Here is a 20555-nt window from a genome sequence, read left to right as displayed (position 1 = left end):
GTGCTGAGTGGGCTATTCAGTCATTGTTTCAGTGAGGTGATGGGGAGGAATCCCTGAGAGGAATTCAATAGAAAACCCCTCAGCGGGGGGAGGAAACAGTGTTGAGGCGTACAGATCACCGCGCTCACGTTTCAGAGTCATAAGTCTCCAGATGATGAACCACGCTGACGCCAATTCCATTAGCAGATTGCTCTTCCCATCCATCCTATTTAAAAGCTATTCAGATTCAGACTTACATTTATGGTAACAAAAGAGTTATTGCCCTGCGTGGGACCCATGGCAGAATACCAAGGCAAAAACTAGATACTCCTTGAAACTCCTCTGTAAACTCTTTTCTGGGTAGGTTGGAAGGCATTGAGTCAGTGTCATGGTCGCCTAAGTGTCTCAAAAAATACTTACAGATAAAGCAATTCTTCTTATGTTAATGTGGGTCCATGATAAACAACATTCTAAATAAATAAATCAAAAGCAATGTCCAAGAATAATTTAATCATTTTCATACAAAATAAAATGTCAAGTTTGCAAGCATTTCTGAATCAGCAGGCGGATCAGTTGTCATTCCCACATCCAGGCAGTTTTACTTCAAATCAGAGAGGGATTTAAGGCCCGACAGGCTCCATACATCACAACAGCTATGGGTGGCTTATGTGCCTACAACGCCACTCACAATTGGTGAAAGGGAGATGCGTTTCATAAAACTAAAAAGCCACCCGATCCCAGACTACCATTTTATATAAGGTTTCCTAATGCACTAAAAAATAAGAAGCAATACGTGTTTTACTATGTATAATTTAATGGTTTCATTTCTGCACACAATTCTTTCAAGAAATGGGACATAACAACATTTTTTTTTCCCCAACTTCTGATTATATTTCATCATAGCTCCATCGCAAAAAGAAGGCTAAATTGAGCTACAAGGGTAAAAGCCATTACAATGAATGATATGTTCACCAACACCTAACGTTTTTTATGTATCCGAGTATCAGCAAAAGTCGTTATAATTACAATTTTATTAAGAACCTTTGCATTACTATTTTAAGCTCTGGAGGAGTTGCCTTTGCTTGCCGAATATTTTCTAGAGAAATTTGCAAAATTATTTAGGATTCGAAAGAGTGTGTGGGGATGGCTGGTTGCTAATGTGTCCCTTTGATTACTCCACACACAGAGGCCAGAAGCCCCACTCAGCGCCAACTCAGGCTAACCAGTCCAACTCGGGCCAGGTGAGGCTGCTTCAACCAGCCATCCACCACACACACACTCCACAGGTTATTTTGTAAGATAATAATAATAAGAAAAAGATAAATAAAACATTTAGCTTTTGTACCTTATGTAAGAATCCAGAAATGTGCCTCAAAATCTGATAAATAACAATAAAGATGGGAAATATATTACAAACAGACCAAACAGTTTGACCACCCGAGTGGGAGTACTGTTCGTACTCCGGTGGGTTCCAGATACAGCGGGCTTCTAGGTACATCCAAGAGGGCTGCTCAATCGCTCCATTTTCAGCATCCCATAGGAAACTCAGAACTTCATAGCGACCACTGACCTCCCAGAGATTTGGATGTCATCGAACGGGAACAGAGCAAGGATCTACAACAGAGCAGTACAGCACAGGAAGGTTAATTTAAAACAGTCGATCAATGATACCATTGACGATATTAACGATAAAATATAACCCCAATGGACAAATATCTGTGATTTTTTGCTCTTTAGTGTGACGGTTCTCCACATCTCAAGGTTTCCCACCTTGTATCTTTTAAGCTTTTTCTATCCACTTACCCAAACCACTCCCAACCTACAATAGAAAAAAACAACAACAACAACAACAACAACAACATCCAAACCAACAACAACAACCAACACACGCTTGGCCATGGCCGTACTCACGTCGTCGTTGCCGTCGGCGAGGTCGAGCGGCGTCTCGTTCTCCGTGTTGCGCACCATCTTGTCGGCGTCGGCCTGGCACAGCAGGTTGGCAACGGCGGCATCCTGCCGGCCCACCGCCAGGTGTAGCGGCGTGCAGCCGTTGAACATGGCGGCGTCCACGTCCACGTCGGCGCTCTGCTTCAGCAGCAGGGCCACCAGGAGCAGGTCGTGCTGCTCCACGGCCAGGTGGAGTGCCGTCTTCCCGCTGGTACCCTCCTAGGCGCGCGGGGGGGGGGGGGGGGGGGGGGGTGTGTTAGGGAGCGTTTTGAAGAGCCTTCAGCAATCAAAGGTTTTGTAGTTGGGTTTGACTTAGGCCGGACTTCGACTGCTTGGAGTGCCGTTGAAGGCTTCTCTGCGAGTGTGTTCTCGAAAGAGAAGAACAGCCCTGCCGTTATGCTCTGCACATCATCCCTGCCCATAGTACAGGGATGTGTTCCGGAAAAGTCAACCGGGGTTCCCCAAGGTCAAGGAAGAGCCCACCTATTTCACACATTATGGCTCCCGATGGGGTAGTAGGAATGCTTTTTTTTTTTTTATAATTTTGGGCAATTAGATGAGTCTGTCTAATTAAGTATCATTTATCATATGTGCCACCAGTCACACGTTTTGCATGAATTTCCCAACGAACAGAAAACCAAATAAATGAGGTCATAGGGCGAGGTGTGCAGCAGAGATGAATCCCAACCCTGGATGAAGCAACGTGATGGAGAACATGTTATTGCTGGAACCTTGACTGCCCTTTACTTAAGCGTTAATGTTTAGTCTTCACGCGTTTTGTTTTGTTGAAATAGCACAGAACGCATTATCAAGCCTCAAGAATGCCATGTTGAACTGGTTTTTCCACAGCTTCAGGGAACGTGTAGGCTGGGCAAAGCTTTAGTCTACACCTCCTCTATCATCCCCTCGTTGGCCCGGGGCTTTTCCCTCGTCAGACCGGGTCCACTTGGCAAGGCGTTAACCAGATAAATACTACAGACAAAAATAAAGTCACCGCATATCTCACTCAACTACTAATGAGGAAGGAAGGAACGCCAAAGGCCAGCGTGTAATGTGATTAGCGTGCTGCCCAGTAGTGGACCCCAGGCCGGTCGGGAGAAGTCCACATAGATCAAGTAAAGGCTAAGGGAGGTTATGAATGCTCAAATATAATTGGTCGGGGGAGGTTACAGTGACATCCAAAATGCAGATTATATTTGCTTGGGAGAGTTAGTAGTATGTGTTCCAATGCTTTCTAAGCATCACAAATATAAACAGATTGAAAGCCAGAGCTTTCGAGAAAGACGTTTAGAGGGAGTGAGCGTCAGCCGATCTATGTCTCCCCAGGAGAGGATAGTTGATCTGTGTTTGGGTAAAACAATCACCCAAGCCTCTTTAAATAGAGAGGCTGCATAAAGCAGCTCCGGCCCAGTTGGAAGGCGGACCATTCTGCAGTCACACAGTGCTCGGTAAACAAACTACAAAACTACCTCCTAGATGCGGTCTTATGTTCACGTTCCATCCTGGTTACAATCCAAATATTTTGAGGGTCAAAGCAAAGTGTGCAGTTTAGTGTGGGGTGTATAGCTTAAAACGCTTACCTGGATATTCAGGTCCGCTCCTTTCTTCATCAACAGCTTCACTAATTGGAGGTGTCCGTTCAGAGACGCTACATGAAGACAGGTCAGACCTGTGGAAAACCCAGCATGTTTCTTTGTCACTGAACCACTCACGGTGTTCGGCGAAAGGTTGAGGTGAATCAGATTAAAACAATGTTGCATTCATGTTATGAGAACTATTGAGGTGAATCAGATTAAAACAATGGTGCTTTCATGTTATGGGAACTGGTAAAAACAATGCAGTGGAAATGCTGCAGAAATGCCAGACATATTTTCGGCACATGCTCATCATAAGAAAGGCTTCTTAAAGTGTAGGCAACAGGTCATTTACAGTGATGGAAATGCAAAAGATATGACAGAACGATGGCTCTGGTACGAACATATGAGCGTTGTATAAAGATAGGAATATGTGCAGACTGCATGGCCCAGAATCAAGTGGAGAGCCACAACTCTGTGCACATGAATGTGGATAATAGAAACTACAGCAAAACAAACATCAGCAGAAAAGGACCTCAATCATCTGATCCTGATGACGCCATGGACCAACTCCGGTCGTGCCACAGGCCACCACAACGACACCACTATGTATGCCTGCAGTGTGTGGTTACAGAGCCTACCTTTCCAGTTCTGCGTCTCCAGCACTGGGACCAGCTTGCTGGGGGAGATGTCCCCGGTCATGCTGGCGGCGCATTCCACCCAGCCGTGCTGGCAGGCCACGTGCAGCGGCGTGTTGCCGTCCCGGTCCTGAAGCTCCAGGCTGGCCCCATGCTCCACCAGGCTCTGCACCACCGAGGGCAGGCTCAGGTAGGTGGCCAGGTGCAGGGGTGTCTGGGAGGCAGAGGGAAAGGTAAGCCAGTTGGCCGGGACTTAACGTAAAATCACAATAGCACAGAGGCTTTCTATCCATTCATCGGTTCATCTTAACACACTTAGTATCTGGTTAACCATGCGACTCTGGCCAAGTAAAATAATAACAAATGATGAAATAATTAAAAATGTAATAATAATGCCGCCGCTGTTGCAATCGGGGCACATGGTCACGCATGCTAACATTCCTCAAGCCATGGCACGACACCATTACAAATAGCCCTATTCAGACAGGAGGTGTCGAGAAATCGTTGGGAGTTTCCAGTCGGTCTCTAATGAGTTCACAAGGAACCATGAGGAAAGAGGAACAGCACTTCGCTTGAATTCCACGGGCAGAAATGACTTTATTGTTGCCACACTCCACTCTGTGATTTTGAGGAAGTACAAGCCCGGTTTGAAGAAGAGACTCTGCTAGATAATTAAAAAAGGGAAATCACCCACCTGGTACAGGTTGTTTTGGATGTCCAGGACGTCTTTGGGGAACCACTGTATCAACTGATGGGCGAAGTATTGGTCCTCATGGATGATGGCCAAATGCAATATTCTTTGAAAGAAAGCAGAGTGAGAGAGTAACTAAATATGATGCATGTGATTGCAAAATCTTGATAGCATTTTTTGTTTCACATTGAGCAATCGACCTGACATCTAGTGGATTTCAACACAAACCATGTTGCATCATCGTGCCTTCCTCAGAATTCATATTTCACTGTCTTCAAATCAGGTGAGTTTCTAAAAGGATGACTGGTAACAAGGGTTTAAATATTGAGCAAACAAAGAAAGCACCTTTGTAAGCAAGTTAAGTTGGAATGTATTAGCACAGGTTATGAACAAAAAAAGGAAACCACATCAACCTCACCACGAGTGGGAAGTTGTAGCGAAAAAAAACAAAACAGGAAATGGAAACATGCTTTATCGTGCTTATTTTAGACTATCAGCACATTTACACACACATACATACATGCAGATGTGTTGCTATTTTTTTTTAACATTAAACCTTCACTTAATTTAAGTAAGTTATGCTTATGGTGTAGACATATTTTGACAAAAAAAATATGCATATGAATTATACTGCTCTAGTTTTTCCATTGGAAATGTGTCAACCACTGTTAAATGTCACAATATATACACATGATTTACTGTAAGCAACCACAATACATTTCCGACATTACTCCGACATAAATTCAAGTGTCTCTGAATTTATACCATTGCAAAAGATGATTAATTGCTGGTACTACATAAAACGACCATGGCTAGTTTATGTCCGACTATATATAGCATAGTGGAAGTGTGTGTTGCTCAAGCTGAAGTTGACGGGAATTGTAGGAACTTGTCATGGACTGCTGGGAGTCATCACTGTCCTGCCTTTCCCCCACTCGCGTCTCAACCTGACCTTCAATTAAAAGAAACTTTCCATAAAGAGTTAATTCTATACATAATCTTTTTTCAAGAACAATGTATTCTTGCCAGTTATAATCGGTACCTGGGTGCCTTTTTCTATTCGTATGGGTGATGATGCTGTTCAGAGAGTAAGGCCTACTCAACAAAAAACGTTGCTGTCCCAACTGGGCCTACACATTGTAAACATGGACCAAACGTTCATTTGATCATGAATCATGATATTTAGAAACTGGTGACATCATAACGGCCCCTCTAGCCATAGTTTCTGAATATCGTCTCGGAATAAATGTCTGAAGCATAAATGGCAAAAGGGACTTGTTTGCTTAAGACTAGAAAAAAGAACAAGCTCAAATTCCCTAGGGAAATTAAATATTTGCATGCTAGCCTACTACGGTGCGACGCAATGTGGTGTATTCCTTCACAATCACACCTGTGGTTATTCCAAGCACCTCTGCCTTTTTGCCTGAAGACCTGTACAGCAAATTACTCTTTCCTCTGAGGAAATAATGCTCCATTTGTTAAAATAAATGTTTTGATTAAAGAAGTGAAGAAGGGAAAGTTAGTATTTTAAGTTCAGTGGTACCGAAATAAAAGCAGTAGTGTGTGTGTGTGTGTGTGTGTGTGTGTGTGTGTGTGTGTGTGTGTGTGTGTGTGTGTGTGTGTGTGTGTGTGTGTGTGTGTGTGTGTGTGTGTGTGTGTGTGTGTGTGTGTGTGTCTCTCTCTCTCTCTAGGGGAAGTCCGGCCCTATCTCTTTCACTTCTGCACACTAGATGAGACAGCCAACACTAACCTATCCAGAAGCTCTATGTCTGTGTGTGACGGGTCTAATAAAAAGACGAGACAGCAAAAGTTGGCCTGGGCACTCAAAATGACCCTTCGTCCTGACCCTCCACCCATGCCAACCTCATGCCCATACAGGCATGAACTTCACGAATGAAAACCTACAGTGAATAAGCAATGTCTATTTTACTTTACACATAACTATGTCACTAGGGCTTTTCAAAATATGACTACTGGCTACAATGTTGAATCAATGTTGAGAAACTTGCAACCTGCTGCAGAACTTAAATATAACCTATTTGAATTTGAGCAATGCACTGCAAACGGCTAACCTTAGTTCTGTTATTCATCCTTTCCTTTGGGGAAATAAGAAAATACCCAAAACCTTAGGTGTATTAGCTAGGGGCCTAATTAATGTTGCATATTCTAAACAAGGCTACTTACAAAGAAATAAGCGAAAAATTAAGTAGCAAAAACAACGTACGTGTCTCCGTCTTCAGTGATGATCGTGAGAAAGTTCTCCTCCTGTTCGCTAAGTCCCCCGGTCGGCGTGCTGGAGAGCGTCTCTTCAGCGGTAGAAAGGCTGCAGTCCTCCACGATCTCCGACAGACTGTCCACCGTCAGGGACGACGAGTCGTATGCTGAGTCCATCCGCTCGTCCGCGGTGCTGCTGATGCTGCTGCAAAACTTGTCGGCACCATCGCTGTCTTCAGCAGGATCCCCCGCGAGTTTCCCGTACGACTCTTCCGCGTCTTTCAAAATGGACCTGTACGAGTCGATGCCAGAGTCCGTGCGGTTGTCATCCATGCGATAGTCTTTCTTGCAGTCACCGCTCGCCATGGTGATGGTGGGGTTGGTGGTGCTGCTGGTCGGTGTCAATGTCAAGGTCTACCTGTTACTGGCTGCTCCCCTCAGAACCAGAGGTGAATCGGACCCAAGGAAAGCACCCCTCTTTTGTGGAACCAAAGAGGTGCACAAGCTGCTCGCCGTTCATGCCCCCCCCCCCCCCCCCCCTACATCTAATACTAACGTATTAGACAAGTACACTGCTTAATTATTAATAGGCTAAGTGTTGCACAAAAGTAGGACTAAAAAATAAGGCATGGTTAAGACGACGATAACATTACCAGGGCTCTGCGGCAGGCCAAATAGAGACGAATACAACGAGCGCCGATCTCTGCGTGCATGTGAGAAGAAAAAAAACCGTAAACTGTTGGAGGGGAATCCCCAAAGGGCGTGGCAAAGGCTGACTTTTTGCCTGGCGTAGCCTAGTGGATTAAAGTGTGATTTGCAGACTGTAAATAAAACTGAAGCACTCATAAATTGCTTTTTTGTTGTTGTTACTCGCCTTGATAAAACAGCATGTGTCCAGAAAAGGAGCCTGTGATAACGCAACACATAATGGTTCATATATTTGCAACGTTTAACCTACTGTAAACCATAATGGCCTTATTCAACAACCCAAAGGTGAAGGAGCAAATTGCACTGGACGTTGATATTCTTGGGAAAACATGCATTGGTCTATTGTATGTTTCAATGTGTATTAAATCCAACATAGATACACGTCAAATTAATATTGCAAGTATGTTTTATTCTGCTATTAAAAAAAAAAAAGGTGCGAGGCTAGACCAACAGATGGCGCACGTCGACTATCCAGGTCTGTCCCTCTCTACAACCCTATTTCCCAATGAGAATCCTTCTGGTTTGTTTATTTATTTGGGTGTTTTTCCACTAGACACCAGTCAGACGCACCAGTGGGGTTTAATAAGGCAGAACGGAAGATTCCTTTGGGTTAGTGCAGTGTCATCATTGCCACCTCCTTGGTGTTTGTGTCGATAGGACAGTGCTTTCCAGAGCCGTCATTAATAAGGCAAGATGATGAACAACTAAGAGCCATGCGATTACCGTAAGCACTGTAAAGAAATGCAATGTCATATAAGGAAACAAAAAGTAATATCAGTCTAATTATTGTTTAAATCCGACCAATAGGCCATGTTACTTTCGATAAATATGTTCTAGCCTAAGTTATAATTTATCCAAACAGCCTACTCACCGCGGTGGTGAACGTTAGGTCTGTTTATGGGTGAAACTTTGTGTGAACATGCCAAAGGGTCAAAGGGTGACTTGAACAGCGGAGTTCCCCTCGGCTATATTTAGAGCAGGACAACCGCTCGCAGTCTAGGCATACCAAAGCCGCAGTGCAGGCGTGAAATCGATGCATGTAGCCTCCAGATGAACCATAGTGCATACAAACCTTAAAGAAATAACGCTGATTACAACTATTCAATTGGACTTTGGATCGTTCAGCTTTTTGTATGAAAGAGCCAGTAGAGGCAACTTTGTTGTTTAATTGTTGTCAAATGCACCCGAGATTGATGACTATTAATGTAATATGATAGGCTTTTGCTCTTCATATTTGCAATGAGATCGAAGTTAACGTAGCCCTATAACTCCAAATTGAAATGAGTGTTTATTATGTTAAATATTTAATAGGCCTAACGTATTCCTATTATTATTAATGGTATTATAGTTGTTGTTATAATAACTAATCATTATAATATTATTATAATAATAATTGTTATATCTATTTGACTTATTCACTCATATAAGACAGTGTACTGTGTAACCCAGGCTCGATGTAGGTCTTATTTACATTTGGATTGTGAGCACGTGTGAACGCCTATAGTCTCTTTGTCCACGGCTGGTACCCCTCCGCGCGTCGCTGGTTACGACGCTCAGGCGGCTGCAGGAGCATCTCCTCTCCTCCTTGTAAAGGCGCCACTGAAAGAAGATACAAATCTGCCATATCATATTGCATCTTATACGGGGGGACGTCACAAGACGCGAGGCCAACTTCTGCAAGCGAGCGTACACACGCCCTCGTAGCCGTAGACTCCCGTAGCCACGCAACCGCCGCTCACGTAAAAGAGGAGAGAATGCATCTTTCTTTTAAGGGTGTGTGTCTCAGTGTTTCCCCCTCGAGTTCCTGCCTTGGGGCGATGCCATGGTGGTTTCTTTCAGAGGAAGGCGGTTTTATAATTTCTTAGTGGTTTTTAGGGGTTGGTCAGTAGCATCGCTGGTGCTGAGGAGACCCATGCTGTGTGGTTGTTCGCTGTCAATACAAACATGTCCCCGGCATCCGAGGCATCCGCGGCCAGCGAGAGCAGCAACACCGACACAGTCCCCGAGGAAGAACCCACGGCGGAAAACCCACGAGAGGAGGTGAGAGACATTATCCACAACCTAAACAGTTTAAACCTCAACAGATTTTGGAGTGTTTTTTTTAATTATTTGGTAATCCTATTGGATCCTACTACGCTTATTCTTTCAGATGAGTTCAGTTCTGTTTTCATGTTATGAGTTGAAAGACAATCTATGAAATTGATAATTGAAGACATTGTAAATGAATGAGTCATCGATGTAGTACTAGGAGTTGTAGACTTCTGTGTCAAGGATCAGGTGAAAGAGAAAGAAAAAATAATAGCGTGTCCTTTGTTTGTGTTCGATCATAGAGTGCACATCACAGTGACGTATGGCCCGCCCGTGCTGCCATAACCCATCCGAAGAGGGGTGTGTGTTTATGTGTGTGTGTGTGTGTGTGTGTGTGTGTGTGTGTGTGTGTGTGTGTGTGTGTGTGTGTGTGTGTGTGTGTGTGTGTGCGTGTGTGTGCGTGTGTGTGCCTTCTTAACAACATTAAGAAGTTGTATGGAAATTGCATTCGTATATGTATATGTATTTTTTTCTCATGGAAAATGAGTTTATTTTCCATGAACTCGTGTCCCACACATCGGATGGTTGCAAGTACACGTGATTTTACATAACGGTGTTGCTCCTATTATGTCAAGAGAAAGCTAAATACAGGTGAAAGACAAATGAATGCCAGTTAAAATCCATTCTGTGGACTTTTATAATGTTTTCAGATATTTATGTATGCAGCTATCGATAATTATGTAAAGGTCAATATGGAAATATGACTAGGCCTACTTATATTAAATTACATAATATGCTACATACCATACGTTCAAATGAGCAACCTAAGTCAGAACTCAGTATGCCCTATGCCTGGACAGTCTGGTGGCAGTGTTTTAGTTAGCCAGAAGTTTTTTGGGTTTGATTCCCGATATCCTCATTAAGCCTACAGGCATCGTTGAGAAAGATTAAATCTTAACAAGGAATATATTAAAGCTACACCCATAATTGTATCATTACTTTATCCTAAAGTTGTCATGCGTGCATGAGAAGTTGTACATTCCTTAACTACCTTCATGCCATTGTATATGGAAGACGCTTTTATCGCAAACCATGTTACAAGTCATGCCCTTTTTGTAGAAACTGCTGAATATTGTTCATTCATATTACAATCGATATATATATATATATACAGGGACAGGAATACATTCATTAAGCCAGTTTTGCTATAACGATATATGATAAAGCTATTTTCAAAGTGTAGGACGGTAATCCACAGTGATTTATTCTGCTTTGTTGAGTAGCTAATTTGACATCAGAAGAACATCGCTACAGGGTCAGTCTCATTCTGTGGGGGTTGGTCATTTTGTAAGAACGAGGTTTTGCCTAATCAAAACAGAAACCTCAGAAGAAATCACATTTTAATTGTATGGAAATAACTGGAATATATTTTGTGATATAAAACCTATGTTGTTGGTCCATTGTTTTTCCCAGTAAAACCAAATTACAACACCAAAGAATAGTTTAATGCATTTATTTGCATGATTTTTAAGCTTGATAACGTTTAAAATCGTAGCTTATTCAACCGTCATTTGGGAGCTGAGGTTCAACATGAGTAAAATATTATAGATTTCCTCCCTTATTTCACGTTCTTTCCAATGTTTTATGAGAATCTTTTTCTATTTGCTATTTCTGCATTAGTGTAAGACTCCAGTGGCACCGGCCCAAGTGAATTCATAAAAGGATTCAAACCCTTCAGTGTTACTTTATGTCTGCAGTCAATCCATTATGGTTTTATATGTATTGGCCACGGCGGAGACAGGGATGAATTATGTGTACATCGTGCGCGTGCCCATGCCAACTATGCCCTGTTCTGTTAGAACAGGGCATGAAGCTAGAGGAATATTCTGTCAATGTCCCATTGGCAAAAGTGGATTTACCTGACTGACTGACACGCCAGATGTTTTTTTGCACAGATACATCTTAGAAGTTATCCTTGGAAATAGTTTTGATATTTAAAGGGGCAGGCATTTAAAAAAAAATACGTGGCAGGGGATTGGGCGAACCATCGGGCCATAACTGTCTTATCACGTATCACCTAGATCAGTTATTTACAGGATGCTGATTCACAAACCGCAAACGCAGAACTTCGAGCCTGGCAAATCCAGCGGCCTCAGAAGGTTAACATGGAAAAGAAGTCTAAAAACAACGGCCCCCCGTGGGGGTAGGGGTGGCCGTGGTGGTGATGAAGGTGATGGTCCCCCATGGCTTGGGATCATGGGGGAGGGGGAGGTGGGGGCTGGCAAAGGGAATATACATTTATTATTTAATCCCCTGCCCTGTGTGGCTGCTGTTCACTGCAGTGCATTGAGTTCAATACATCAATGCAAGCTGGTTAAAACAATGCGTCAGTGACACTTATGATCTGCCTTTACCCTGATCACACTTAACGGTGTCGCTTTGTCCCTCTCTCCACACACACACACCCCAACACCCACATAAATACATTCACACACACACACACACACACGCGCGCACGCACACACACACACACACACACACACACACACACACACACACACACACACACACACACACACACACACACACACACACACACACACACAATATTGTAATTAGTTGTAAGTCACACATTAAGATTATAATAATTTATAATTTCCCTATATCTGGTGAGTATTACGGTTATTTTTTGCATTAGGGGAGACCTATATATGAGCAATCACATTACATTATTATGCTCATGCATAAACTATGGAAAAGCACTTAGAATGTAGTTTCTCTTAATATTTCATACTTTCCATCAAGTCTCTTCCCTCTCTTTTTTCTTCATTAAGACCTATAAATACAATACACAGAGGAAAGATATCAAATGCGTTTTTCTAATAATAACTTTGTCAGAGTGCATAATGATGTGTGTGTGTCGGTTGGGGGGTAATATGTGTTATTTCAGCAGCATCGCATCGTAAACAGTTTCAAATTGAAATGCAAAGCCTACATCATAAAAAACACTTAATCTTCTCTCTTCCCCCCTGGGTCTGTGCAGCAGTGGCCCGTGAAGCAGTCTCTCGCCAAGTCCTTCTGCCGCGAGAGCCACTGGAAGTGCCTGCTGCTGTCGGCGCTAATCTACGGCTGCGTGGGCACGGTGGCGTGGTGCAAGGGCCGCCCGCCGCTGCTCTACGACCCCAGCCCCTGCTCCCACGGCTACCTCTCCATCCCCCTGGCCTTCCTGCTTATGCTCTACGTGGTGTACCTGGTGGAGTGCTGGCACTGCCACGCCCGCGACCACCTTCAGTACCGCGCCGACGCCGACAGCGCCGGCCAGCGCGTGCTCCGCATGCAGCGGGCCACGCCCTGCGTCTGGTGGAAGGCCATCAGTTACCACTACGTCCGCCGCACGCGCCAGGTCATGCGCTACCGCAATGGCGACGCCTACACCACCACGCAGGTGTACCACGAGCGGGTCAACACGCACGTGGCCGAGGCCGAGTTCGACTACGGCGACTGCGGCGTGAGGGACGTGTCCAAGAGCCTGCTGGGGCTGCGGGGCGTGGCCGCCGCCCGGCTGCGCTTCACCAAGTGCTTCAGCTTCGCCAACGTGGCGTCGGAGAACTCGTACCTGACGCAGCGCGGCTGCTTCTTCGCCGACAACGAGGGCCTGGACGACTACATGGAGGCCCGCGAGGGCATGCACCTGAGGAACGTGGACTTCAAGGAGCACATGCTGGTGTTCTCCGACCCCGACCGGCCGCCCTGGTACGCGGCCAGCGCCACCTTCTGGGCGGCGGCCGCCTTCACCCTGTCCTGGCCGCTCCGCGTGCTGACGGAGCACCGCACCGCCAGCGTCCACTACCACGTGGAGAAGCTGTTTGGCTTGGACTCGGCCGGAGCGGGGGCGACGCCGCCCTCGGACGCCGGGGAGCGGCCGTTGGGTCGCGGCGTCCCCCGGGTCAACACGGTGGACAGCACGGAGCTGGAGTGGCACATCCGCTCCAACCAGGGGCTGGTGCCCAGCTACTCGGAGGCCGTCCTTATGGACCTGGCCCAGCTGTCGGGGAGCCGCGACAGCTACCCGGCGTGCGACGGCGACGACGGCGGAAACAACAGCAGAAGAGGCTCCCGGCACAACTGCGACCGCTGCCACCGCGCCGTCAGCAGCTCGTCCATCTTCTCGCGCAGCGCGCTGAGCGTGTGCACCCGGGCCAGCCCGCGCCTCCCCTGCAGCGCCAGCCGCTTCTCCCTGGGCCGCCTGTACGGCTCGCGGCCCAGCTGCCTGGGGCTGAGCAGCGGCAGCCTGGAGGAGCCGCGGCCCGGCGGAAGCCTGCGCTGTCTTTGCGACGCGCAGCGGCGGGGATGCGGCGGCGGCGGCGGCGGCGTGACCGACGAGGCCGCACCACCCCCGGACTACCAGGACGCCCTGTGCTTCCCCGTGCTCATCGTGCACCGCGGGGAGGGTTGCCCGGGGCACGAGCAGCACGCCCTGAACAGGAACGGCTCCTGCGTAGAGACCTCCATTTGACCCCAATGCCCCAACCCCCTCTGCTGCTTACTGCCCCGTCCCGCTGAGCAAAGGAACAAAGGGATGGCGAGCTTGCTCGTATTGTTTTTATACCTGGCTTGCCTTTCCCCTTTCAGCCAATACAGGGTGAGGAAGGCCCCACTGGACTGGGCCTGGATGGACCTGCAGATCTCCCATGTATTTGGTTTACTACAATGTTTGTTTAATTCCAAAGCGGTTATGAAGGACATAAGGGTCGTTGCAGCAGCACAGCAGTACAGTACACGAATGAGTCAGCTTTACATTGTAGTTATGATGCTCTGAGAAGGGCTGCGATCTACTCCATATTGTAAATAGAGCACAGCTTCTCGTCCGTCTTAAGTTTGAGTAACCAAAGTGACCTGCGACCTCTGTCTAGTGATGTCAAGCATCAAATCATGAATCAATAGCTACAATGTTTAGTATTGTTTTTCATTTGAGTCATTTCAGTCACTCAAGTGTAAGTCCTTATAATAATTAATTAATTATAATAAAACATTTATAGTTCCAAAGTCATTGAAAGATTGAGCTGTTTGTATATGGTGTCTTGTTCCGCAAAAAGGATTAAAAAAGGAACTTAACAATAGTACCCGATACTGTATTCAGACATTAATTCAATATCAATTAGACAACAGTGACACGATACTTCCTGAATTCTAAATATAGCAACCTAATCAATTACTTATTGAGTAGAAGGGAGTGGAGATAAAAGAAAAGGCGACACACCAAAAATCGTATCAACACACATTTTTTTTGACAAATACCCTTTATCCAACAGTGATTCATCAACCCAAGGCCTCATCACAAACGACTAAATGTATTGTTTTGACAGGCGCCATTGAACTTCATATTTGGAAATATTTATAATATTGCAGTTTACCTCTTTGTTTAAGTATCTAACAGCCATCCCTAAAAGATTCTTGTCGATTAATTTCTAATAATAATCCATTATCAACTTATTAATATTAAGAGCTAGAACAGCTTCCAACATATACAGACACTGGGCAACAAGAACCAGATTCTTGAAAAATAACCAAATAAACTCAGTGTCTGCTGATGTATATCAGAGAGATGGAGAGAGAGAGAGATAGAGAGAGATAGAGCGAGAGGGAGAGAGAGAGAGAGAGAGAGAGAGAGAGAGAGAGAGAGAGAGAGAGCCTGACAAAGAGAGTCATCCATCAAAGAACCTGGGATTGACACTCCAGCATTACCCAAATAAAATAAAACCAGACCAGACATCCTTATCTGTAACAAACAAGAAACAAACTAAATATGTATGCCTTGGGTGTATTATACAGTTCATTTAATTCTCCGAACCCTGGGTCCTACTTATTTTAAATCAGTGACCTGTATTACTTGTATGTATAAAAAAAGGAGCCTGGGTAAGCTGTGCACTAACTCACTCATCTTGCAGTCAGAGGGTTTGCAGTCATTCGAGGTTACCCTGTCACAATTGCCCATGATCCTAACAAAGGAAAAAGGCTTTAAGTTAAAGGTCAGTCTGAAACTATGGACTTAATGTCCGCATTTTCCTCTTCACTCATCGGGCTTGCCTCTGTGATAAGAGCCTAGTGAATAACAGCAGCCCCCAAAATCTCCTGACTACCGTCATATACAGTTGATCCTGGACTATCTGACATCAAGTCTCTCGATAACTCTCTCACTCTCTTTTATTAAAATTACAAATTATTTTGCAACAACAGTGATATGGTTACATGACAAGCCAACATAAATGTTTACTGTAAGCTGATATTCGGGTGGAGTTCATGTTACAACTGAAGGTGTCCAAAGTGAAACCATTCGATGTGTAGATGACCCAGACATGCAAAGCTACCCCTAAGTAGTTCATTTTTTGGCGGAAAACCCCCTTGCTTTATAACATAACCTAGCAGCATGATCTGTAGCTCTGGAGCTGCTTTTTTATACGAGTAATAAGGAAGTCCGATTAGAACAATTGTACCTGGTGTACAAGCTGAATGTTGATGACGAATTATAAACAAGTTTCAAACCAGTTTGTATCATCAATATATTGTGAAGCTGGAGTCTGAAAAGTGATAACTAAATGTGTAGTTTTTTAACAGGGCACATATGTATTATAGAAAACTAGCATCTGGATGTTTTTCTTTTGTTTATGTGCTTTTATGTAGCTTAAACAAATTTTATATGTGTTGTAAATTAATTTTGATACAGACTTACCTCAAAATGATCATGAAACATCTTGCCTGTTGCGATACACACAATCGAAAGCCTTCCTTTTTGCTTGTTGCTGCACAGTAAAGGATGTCACTGTTCTACAGCAGGTCAGTTACATTTCGAGACATATGTCTACACTGCCACCATGTCTACTGTACATTCCCTCTGATATCAGGCAAGGGTCATGGCTCAAATCGGGACACTCAAATAAAATAAAACCACCCCATACAAATGATTTTGCTATGGTGTCATGTTTTGGTATTGAGTTAACCAACATCATGTGTCATAAATAGCCCATATTTGTTGCAGTAATCCATCAGGGTCTTGTGAGTTCACATTCTGTTCTCTCTGCAGATCGGTCTGGCCTTGGGCCTGTTGAAAGCCGTTTCGGATAACATAAATATTATAGACCCAGTCAGTCCTAGGGGGAGGGAGTTTAAGTTCACGACGAACAAGGAGCGCCGCAGTCTGATGAGTAAAAAAAAAACAATGGCGGCACCGAAGGAAAATGTAGCAATCTATAGAGCAATCAAAACCATATTATTCAAAATGGACTAACTATGGTAAAGATGAACAGAAATATGCATGGAGGGCTTTTCTCAGAGGAGAATGTGTGTTGTCTTTACTTCCCACCAAGAGTCACTCTGATAAGCTGGATATTTTAGGAAAATCCCATATTTGGGAATTACATTTTTTACCAAGCTAAGGCCTACAAAGAATAACCAAACATAAGTGCTTCCTATGTACAGCGTACTACCGTGTCTGCCGATAGGTCATTTGGACAGATTTCAGCTCAACATTGATCAGCCACACGATCAATCATGTTAGTGGGGTCTATGAAAACAATTTGTCTCGGAGGAACGATTGGACAAAATGACACGCATTCTTCAAAGATTCAATCTCTATTCCGTTCCGTCATTCTCCCCCGCAAGAGGTGAACAGAAGAGCGGTGGGAACCATGAGTGTGTGAGCATCGTTCAGGTTTTACTGTGTTGAATCACACAGTGTACTTGCCGTTGGCGTTCTCTCAGGCGGGATGCTCATGCACCCTGCCCTGATTGCTTCGCACCCTCTGGCCGATAAAGGCCTCGCTCCCCTCGCCCACCTCCGTCAGTCGGACGTCAAACTCCGTCACAGCGTTGTTATGGGACATCGCGTCTTCCAGAATCTTACCTCCATCCTGGGCATAACACACACGCACACACATCACTCGTAATCATCATCTTGCCCCCTTGTTATGCTATTAGCCCATCTTTCCCAGGGAGTCGAAAGGTTGTAACGGTCACAGATAGCGTAGGTAGGCAATCTCACTCAATCTCTCTTCGCACGACACCTGCTATCGCCACCCCCAGCATGAACTCCCTGTACCATCACTGTATGACTGTGACTGCAGCACGCCATCCACCCACCCCACATCACTATCCACACCTACCCACTTTCACATCCCCCCCCCCACCATTTATTTATTGCCTATTTTAGCTATAGTTATAGCCTCTGCATGATGGCTTAGCTACTGGAAACTGCAATGCAATTTAATGGTAAAAGCAAAAGCAAAAGCAACAGGAGTAATTTAGAATAATCTATTGTTTTTCCCAAAACAATTATGCGTCTTCCCTAGTGCAAAAGGTTTGTAAAGATAACAGCTTCAAAAGGTAAGAAAAGCTTACATATAGACAATTAAATCTTTACTGCCTCACATAAAACCTTCAATGAATTCAAGTGTTCTGTGTAAACCACTTCAATAACACATTGTTTAGTAGTAGAAGACGAGGAAGAAGTAGAAGAACATAAAGACATCCTAACTTGCTAGAAGCAGTGCTTTAGCACAACCACACAGTGTACTGCCCTGGCCTCGGTCCTAAACCAGGCCAGGCGCATGCAGGTGAAAGGGCTTTTCTTAAGCTCACCGCGCCCAGGCTGTTGCAGGAGAGGTTGATGCTGGTCAGCGTGTCGTTCTGGACCAGCACCTGCGCCAGCACGGCGGCGCTGGCCTCTCCCATCTCGTTGGCGCCCAGGTGCAGCCGGCGGAGCGTGCGGTTGGTCAGCAGAGCTTGGCCGACGGCCCGTCCGCCCTCGTCCCCCAACCGGTTCAGCCGCAGGTTGAGGCTTCGGAGGGTGGAGCTCCGGGACAGCGCGTGGGCGATGGCCCGCCCGCCGGGGCCCGCGACCTCGTTGTCGTACAGGTCGAGGCCCTCCAGGCGGCTCCTGGACAGCAGCTTGCCGATGGCCCGGGCCCCTCGGTCGCCGATGAGGTTGTGGGAGAGGTCCAGCTCGAGCAGCGACGGGTGGTCCAGCAGGTGGAGGGCCAGGATCCGGCAGCGCTCGTCCTCCACTTTGCTCTGGCAAAGCCTCAGGACCTTCATAGCAGGAGATGAGGCAGTGAGGCTGTATAGACTTGACCTAACACGGGTGATGTTCAGACACATTATCGCATTCCCATCAGCGAGTATCATCTATCATTGTGCTTGAAGCTCGGTTTCCATTCCTGAGTGAACTTAGATTACATGATCATTGATGTAGCTTTCGGGAGACAGGAGGGTCAGTTGACTTCCCTTTCTGATAAGTATGGCCAACTGGGGATCTGCCAAGAATAAACCGATTCGATCAAATGTGGAACATTACCATTATCAGTACCGTAGACTAAAACACATGTTTTGTGTTTTTTCGTTATGTTTGAGCGAGAGCATTGCTGCTGTTTTCGAAAAAACAACCACAAACATTCTGATTACCTTCAAGGTGTGGCAGGACTTGAGCGCTCTCGCCAGGGCCTCGCAGTCGCGGAGCGTGAACTCAAACAGGTTCCACTCAAAGTTCATGCCGCAGCCCCGGACCCCGTAAACCAGCCGCAGCTCCTCCAGGCGGCTGAGCTGGTCCAACAGCAGGCCGAAGTCAAAGTGGTCCATCGACGGACCCACGTCGCTGGCCGCGTCCTCCTCCTCCTCCTGCTCCTCCTCCCCCTCCTCCTCCTGCTGCTGCTCCTCGCGCGGCCTCTGCCTCCCGGGGTTCCCGGGCTCCTTGATCGGGGGCAGCAGCTGGGAGACGTCCAGCCTGAGGACGTAGTCCCTGCACAGGGGCACCAGCTCCAGGATGGAGTGCGGCGGCGTCACGTCCGGGATGAACAGCTCCAGCAGGTTCTCCAGGTGCTTCTCGAAGAACATGCGCTTCCAGCTGTGGCCATACTGGGACACGTCGCAGGGGTTCCAGCGCTGCACGCAGCAGCGGCGCCAGTAGCCCGGGTCCGAGATCAGGTTGGCGGTGACGTGCAGCGGCAGGGAGGGGGGCAGCCGGCCCAGCACGTACTCCTTATGAGCGGGCAGCAGCTCTTCGATGGTCTGCTTTTCTTTAATGACATGGTCACAACCAGCACATGTACAATGAATCCTATTAATATGTTGTTATGATACTGTAATTGATAAAGCTGTTTGTCAATTGTGCCTTTGAAGAGCATACCCTCGAAGTTTGTCACGATGTTTTGCAGGCAGAGTATGGATAAGGGAGGCACCAGAGCAAGGGACCACTCTGGGTCTTCAGCAATGATCCTGCGCAGTGGTCCATGGTCCCCAAACGCGTTGATTTGTTCCACTGGAGGATCGATGGACTTGGACATTGTGCCAGAAGAAATACTGTCCGTGGGCAATATGGTCAGGTGGATGTATTATAGACAAAATGTTACTTGCAGGGACTGTCTGCTCCGTAAGAGGCGAGATATCCTCTAAGGAGGGAACATAGGCCTGATCAATTCTACTTCTACCACTACTTAATTGTACCTGAAAACTAAAGCTAGATATGCGTTTGTCAATGCTACATCTTGCCTAACATTAGCGGTAGCATCAGCCCAAGTATCCCGGTCAAAACTATTTGATGCGAAAAGCATCTAGAGCAGCGAAACAAAGAGTATCTTTTATGTGGAACATAACATTCTACAAACGTAAAATCTAGAAATGTGGATTCAATTGGATAAATAGTGCCATTATAACGTACCACTAGCGCTTGTCTGGATAACTTCACGCCTTGGTAACAAACCGCACAATTTCAAAGCCAAAGCTTCG

The 20555-nt window shown here is 45.8% G+C and overlaps 3 protein-coding genes across 4 annotated transcripts; 1 reads left to right on the top strand and 2 right to left on the bottom strand.

Annotated features, from left to right (window-relative positions):
* Positions 1-147: 147 nt before the first annotated feature.
* Positions 148-8651, bottom strand: nfkbie (nuclear factor of kappa light polypeptide gene enhancer in B-cells inhibitor, epsilon). Its single transcript, XM_056580687.1, has 6 exons — positions 7054-8651; positions 4833-4935; positions 4142-4352; positions 3507-3595; positions 1891-2145; positions 148-1593 (listed from the first exon to the last, which is right to left on the bottom strand). The coding sequence occupies exons 1-6, from the start codon at positions 7407-7409 to the stop codon at positions 1525-1527; spliced, it is 1083 nt and encodes a 360-aa protein (XP_056436662.1). The 5' UTR covers positions 7410-8651; the 3' UTR covers positions 148-1524.
* Positions 8304-16733, top strand: tmem151ba (transmembrane protein 151Ba). 2 transcript variants are annotated; one of them, XM_056580683.1, is made up of 3 exons: positions 8304-8475; positions 9627-9791; positions 12823-16733. In XM_056580683.1, exons 2-3 carry the CDS (start codon positions 9696-9698, stop codon positions 14293-14295), a joined length of 1569 nt encoding a protein of 522 aa, XP_056436658.1. In that variant the 5' UTR covers positions 8304-8475; positions 9627-9695; the 3' UTR covers positions 14296-16733. The 2 variants fall into 2 exon arrangements, with proteins under 2 accessions (XP_056436658.1, XP_056436657.1); XM_056580682.1 differs by having other exon boundaries at positions 8304-9791.
* tcte1 (t-complex-associated-testis-expressed 1) lies at positions 15382-20529 on the bottom strand. Its single transcript, XM_056580684.1, has 5 exons — positions 20488-20529; positions 19957-20129; positions 19236-19846; positions 18414-18863; positions 15382-17686 (listed from the first exon to the last, which is right to left on the bottom strand). The coding sequence occupies exons 2-5, from the start codon at positions 20111-20113 to the stop codon at positions 17534-17536; spliced, it is 1371 nt and encodes a 456-aa protein (XP_056436659.1). The 5' UTR covers positions 20114-20129; positions 20488-20529; the 3' UTR covers positions 15382-17533.
* Between the last annotated feature and the right edge of the window lie 26 nt (positions 20530-20555).

Source organism: Gadus chalcogrammus, chromosome 21, assembly GCF_026213295.1.
Source record: "Gadus chalcogrammus isolate NIFS_2021 chromosome 21, NIFS_Gcha_1.0, whole genome shotgun sequence".
Lineage (NCBI taxonomy): Eukaryota > Metazoa > Chordata > Actinopteri > Gadiformes > Gadidae > Gadus > Gadus chalcogrammus.
Note: the sequence above shows the minus strand (reverse complement) of the source record. Positions and strands in the feature narration are given on the sequence as shown.